The sequence below is a fragment of the Dipteris shenzhenensis genome, chromosome 8 (genome assembly GCF_047967505.1).
Source record: "Dipteris shenzhenensis isolate YYH24624 ecotype China chromosome 8, Dip_SZ_1.0, whole genome shotgun sequence".
NCBI lineage: Eukaryota > Viridiplantae > Streptophyta > Polypodiopsida > Gleicheniales > Dipteridaceae > Dipteris > Dipteris shenzhenensis.
This window is the reverse complement of record NC_141603.1, coordinates 13,189,947-13,195,439: the sequence shown is the minus strand read 5'-3', so window position 1 is coordinate 13,195,439 and position 5,493 is coordinate 13,189,947. Positions and strand designations below refer to the sequence as shown.

The 5,493-nt window shown below is 43.2% G+C and overlaps 1 protein-coding gene across 2 annotated transcripts; it reads right to left on the bottom strand.

The window, feature by feature from the left end:
• Nucleotides 1-1,284: 1,284 nt before the first annotated feature.
• On the bottom strand, nucleotides 1,285-4,317 carry LOC147899131 (UBP1-associated protein 2C-like). 2 transcript variants are annotated; one of them, XM_087378695.1, is made up of 7 exons: nucleotides 4,066-4,317; nucleotides 3,084-3,204; nucleotides 2,564-2,707; nucleotides 2,264-2,460; nucleotides 2,112-2,187; nucleotides 1,539-1,935; nucleotides 1,285-1,418 (listed from the first exon to the last, which is right to left on the bottom strand). In XM_087378695.1, exons 1-7 carry the CDS (start codon nucleotides 4,212-4,214, stop codon nucleotides 1,414-1,416), a joined length of 1,089 nt encoding a protein of 362 aa, XP_087234821.1. In that variant the 5' UTR covers nucleotides 4,215-4,317; the 3' UTR covers nucleotides 1,285-1,413. The 2 variants fall into 2 exon arrangements, with proteins under 2 accessions (XP_087234821.1, XP_087234820.1); XM_087378694.1 differs by having other exon boundaries at nucleotides 1,285-1,935.
• Between the last annotated feature and the right edge of the window lie 1,176 nt (nucleotides 4,318-5,493).

Sequence of the window (5,493 nt, the reverse complement as noted above, 5' to 3'; positions counted from 1 at the left end):
AGCTTATGCATGCGAGAGAGAGAGAGAGAGGCAACAGTAGATGAACCGCGAGAGAGAATGGTGTCGAAAACAGAGAAAGGCAAGTTCAGCGCAGGCTCATCGACGGTTCCCCCATTTGTGAGTGCATGTTAGAGGCAGATAATGATGGAGTCGTTGCAAAAAGAAAAGGAAATGGGAAGCAAATGGCTCCCCATTGATGAGCGATGCGAGGGGCCGAGAGTAGCAGCAAGAGGGAAGCTCCAAGAGAGTGCGTCAGGGAGCGAGAGAGTGCGTGAGAGAGAGAGAGAGAGAGAGAACACGAGGTGCAGAGTGAGGGTGGTGAGCGAGATTTAACGCAGAAGGAGAAGAATCTAATGTTTAGATAGAGTTGTTTCATGCAAAGGCAATCTACATTTTCTTCAGGCCTTCAACCCTATGCTCCATTGGAGGCGAATCCTAAGAATACAAGTGCCATTGTGTCCCCCATAGAATATTCATCAACACTATTTCTTGTGGCACTTCACTATTACAATCTTTGATAAAAAAGACAAATTTTTCTCTTCCCATTTAGAGAACTTATGTTCAAATCTCTAAAAGATCCAATGACCCCTTCCCTTTGGAGTCATCCCAACTACCATTGGACAATCTAAGTAACAAAATACTTGGCCGACTTCAACCCACTAAAAATCAAATTTAGAAGTCCATGCTAGACATGGCTTAAATCTTAGCTGTAAACAAGTATAACCTAGCACAAATAGCTGTGGGGTTCACTAACTACTGCAGGTACAAAAAACCAGCTGGAGAAAGACTATGTCAAGAATCATGTGGAAGAATATATTGCTCATGATGACCTGGAAAGGACAAATTTATCCACAATGCCGACAAACACCTGTTGCTACAATGGTATGCTACAAGTACAGATACCTGTGCATGACTAACTACCACAGGTAACAAAAACCTGCTGGAGAAATATTATGTCATCAACGTATAGAAGAATGTGTTGCTCGTGATGACCTGGTACAATCCCACGTTGACAAACGTCAATCACTCATTCTATTTTGTGCAATTCTAAACATTATGCTCCAGAGGTGATTGCTACACCACAAGGAAAATCTCAACACACTCATGCAATCAGTAAAGTCCCTTGCAGGGTCTTCTTTCGCTCCCCACAAACAGAACTGTTAATGTACCCCATTACTCACAAAACACTTAAAGACATGGACGACTCTTACATCAGGACAACATGGCAGTTCCAATAATCTAATGGAAACAAGAGGACATCACAGAAACAAGATGAAAACAGTAAAAACATACAGCTACCCTGAGCAAATAGTGGGATTTAGATAAAGAAGTTAGGCAGCTACCACATGCAATGATTCAAAATGAGTAACTAATGATGTTACCATCCCATCGGTGCCTTCCTTATGAACATGGTCAACCTGCATATTGATACAGCAGAAAATATAGGCATGAGACTGGAGGCTTTAGCCCAAGCACAATCCTGCAGGCTGTTCAGCATAACTACTCGAAGACATGCCAAATTTCTTAGGGTACCCCACCATAATATGCAGGCAATACACCACCAGCAGGAGTAGCAGCTGAATGAAGACCAGGCTGGGCTGCTTGTGCATTGGCATAGCCTCCCCCATATTGAGCATACTGGGCAGATCCATACTGGCCCCCAGCCCCAACAGTTCCATATTGAGCACCAGGCAATCCTGTATACGCAGGCTGGCTGGTATAAGCAGCAGCCAAATTTGGAGGATAGCCAGCAAACCCAATTGAAGGACCAGCAGCCGTTTGTACTTGCTGCCTTGGATAATTTGCCAGGTTTGGGTTGACTGAGTATCCATGTTGCACTTGAGGGACAACCTGTACTGGCTGTGGAGTGGACGCTTGACTTGGCACTTTATCCTTCTGACCTTCAATAGCAAGCTTGACCATAACATTGCGGCCCTGCAACACAAAGCTCTTCAGTCCCGACAAGAAGAATTAACTGTCGACAACCTGAACTATCAATTGCATAGCAGAGTATGAAACCCCAATGTAATCTTATAGTGTCATTGAAATACAGGATAAGACAGGGGGAGGGCGGGGGGAAGAAGGGTAGGAGGGATTCATTATGGCCTTGCCTCAATGTTTTTGTTAGGATCCTCAATAGCCCTTCTGGCTGCTTCAACAGTTTTGAAGGTCACAAATGCAAAACCCCTGGTAAATCAACAGGGATCAGTTCCTCAGACACCAGGCTTACCCTGTCATCTAAGCACAAGATTACACAGCTTACCGTGACTTGGTAGTAGTCTTGTCGTAGGCAACAGAGCCTTCCTCAATCTCCCCATATTGAGAAAAAATATTGATCAATGTCTCATTTGAAGTGTCGTAAGACAAGCCACCAATATAAAGCTTCCTCTGAGCTTGATCGACAGCAACTGCAGGATTGTTGGTACCGGTAGCAGCCAGATTGCACACAGTAATGCGTCCCTGCATCCCACACAACAGCACGTTCATCAAACAACTAACAAACAGAATCCAGACCTTTCATCACTGCAAGAGAATATGCATTTGCCTGAATCCACCCACTCACATCTATGGTCTTGCTTGGCTCTTTCAAGGCCCTTTGAGCTGAATCCATGTGTTTGAAAGTTATAAATCCAAATCCACGAGACTTTCCCGTAGCTTTGTCAACAATTACTGCACCCTCTTCAATCTCACCATATTGTTGAAAAGCCTGAAAGAAAAAGACAGGGAGATCAGCAACAGAGATAGAAAACTATACATTGAATTTAACCTTGGCACTCTGAGAAGACGCTCTGTTGCTGCTTTTGCCCTCTGGAGTCTGACATTGTTGTTGGCCTTTCCAAGTAAAAATTATGCACTCTCAGGGCCTGAAGTCTGGACTATCATGGTTTAAACTTTAGATTAAAGAGCAGGGTTTTAACCAAACCAAATGTCAACAAGAGGGTAGCACTACGAGGTACAAAGAAGCAGTCACCTCTTCCCGCACTTTGGTTCAAAAATAAAGAAAAACCATGGAGAGGTTCAAATCATAATCATCAGTATTGACATGGACAAAAGACAGGCAATCAAGCCATCCATGCACTCACATCACGCAGAGCCTGTGAAGAAGTCTCCCAAGCCAGCCCACGCACAAACAGCTTCCGATGAACAGGATCCTTGCTTGCAACATCCCTAATATCATCTGCAATCGCAGGGTATTGAGAACCTCTGCATATTACCAAAAACAAGCATACGCAGTCAATCCATTCACTAATGCAAATTCAACCCAAGCAAACACCAGAACAAGCATGTCAAAAACAGAAATTTGAAGCGCTCATTATTACACCAAACCAATGGAAACGTTTGCCCTTCACCGAAAACAGATCCAATGGGAGTTAGGTCAAGAAAATCAGCCTGTAAATAGTGACGTCGATCTTTCTCAATCTTAATGATTTAAAACTGGTTGGAAAGGAAAAAACAGGAGGGCTAAGGTTGACTCTACATCAGACATGATACAGCAGGAGGTTTGGTGAACCAAAACCGCAAAGATTGTGCAACTAAAATGCCTCCACATGCCTTAGAATACTTTTCAAGAGAGAAATCAACCTCTCGTACATACAGTAAAACATAAAAATTGGAAAGACAGGAATGCTCTTCTTTCCAGACACCTAGGAAGGGCGAGCACAGCTGCTAAGACCCTTGATGAGGATCTAAATATCTTATGACACCATAGTCTTGAGATTAAAACAAAGCCCAACATGGGTATTATATATATGCTCTCTCAGAGTTTCCTTCGCAATGGCTTCCTCCGTGTAGACTTCCAGGAGGAATACATCTTGTTATGACGAGATAAAAAGACAGCTTACATTACACAAAATCTGCACAAAAACTCATCGGGACTGCCTTCTTCAAGGCTGGCTCCAGTCTTTAGAACTGGTGAAGACGCTGCTGGAATGTGTTACATCAGTACACACCAGAGGGTTCTGGGGTGTTCAGAATTTCGACGATCGTAATCGCGCCCGTTATCCGTCTCTTGTGTATAACCAAATTATCGCAAAGGGAAAACGCAGGAAGGGTGTAGGAACTTACGCATCAACCAGGAGGTTCACAAGCTGCTCCTTGCTAAGGGGATCCAAGAGGACCTTAAGGTCATCAGGGGAGAGCGAGAGCGAGGGGGCAAAGCCGTTGCCATCGTCATGCAACTTCCTCTTCTTGGTATCATCGCTGAAGTACTCCATAATTTTGCACAGGAAGAAAGCTTTCAATCCAATTCTGTTATGAATTCTGCAAAGAGAGCTCAATCCTGTTTAAGATAAACCCCCACAAAAGAGAGAAGAGATTAATAAACCCCCACAAAAGAGAGAAGAGATTAATAAACCCTAGTACATGGAACGTCTAAAGTTTCTAGGGGCAAGCTCTCAATCATAGTTGTTCCAAGTAGGTAACCGCGTCACAAGGAGGAAATTGACCAAATTAGATGTCCATAAGGACTCACATGCAAATATTTGATTTGTTTCCACCCACCCAATCGCCAACCTTTAGGCATTGCCCAAGTGGAATTCAAGATTAATGAGAGGATTGTGGAGGTCCCCTCAAAAAAATCATAACTTCACAAGGATAATTTATATGTTCCTCATGGCATCTTGAATCTCTCCTCTCTAGCGCCCCCCCCCCTCCCCCCCACCCCACCCCACCCCACACACACACACACACACACTTATCCCCTTGGGGATCCTTGTGTACTACAAGTGTGTCAACATAGGTGGTCACATTGAAGTTTTCTTATTACTTTGGCTCAAAAAGAGACCTATTGAATACAAGGAGTATGGTATCTCTTGGCTTTAACTGAGAGATTTTACTAAGACATTATTCCAAAGCATCTACTTTGACCTTTGGAGTAGTCTGGTGCCCTACAAAAGTGATAGATGGTGCAACAAAGACTTGGTGCTCTGGTCTTATCGTTGCTATTGGTCTCAACGAAGGAAAGGTTTGAGACTTGAAGTGTGATAGACTCTTTATATATATTTTTGCACATCTTTGAAAAGGTTTGGAGCACTACATGGAGCTTGGGAGATTTTCTATTTATTGCTTGGATTACTTAAAGAAACTAATGGGAATTATTTTGGAAACCCTCCTATGATTTACATCAAGAATTATCTTTTATTCATATGGAATTGATGGCACATGTTAGCTACTTTATATTGATTGGAATTATAAGTGGTCCCAATGTATCCCTTGGACCACCACTTGGATCCAAGGTATCTTTTGGACCACCACTTAATAGGGTGACACATATTGGACTTGGGACCACTAGGTCCATCCACTTAGTCATGTTCAAAATTAAATGGAGCTTATCCAAGTACTTCTTAGACCTTATGGTCAAGTAGACGCCTCATAAGGCCCTTTTGGGTGGGGAGTTGGAACATGTGGGGAAAAACATTTCCCCCCCATGGCTACCTTCTAAGCCCATGGGTAAGAAATCCTTATCAAGTAGAGAATAAGAATCCAAATGTAGGA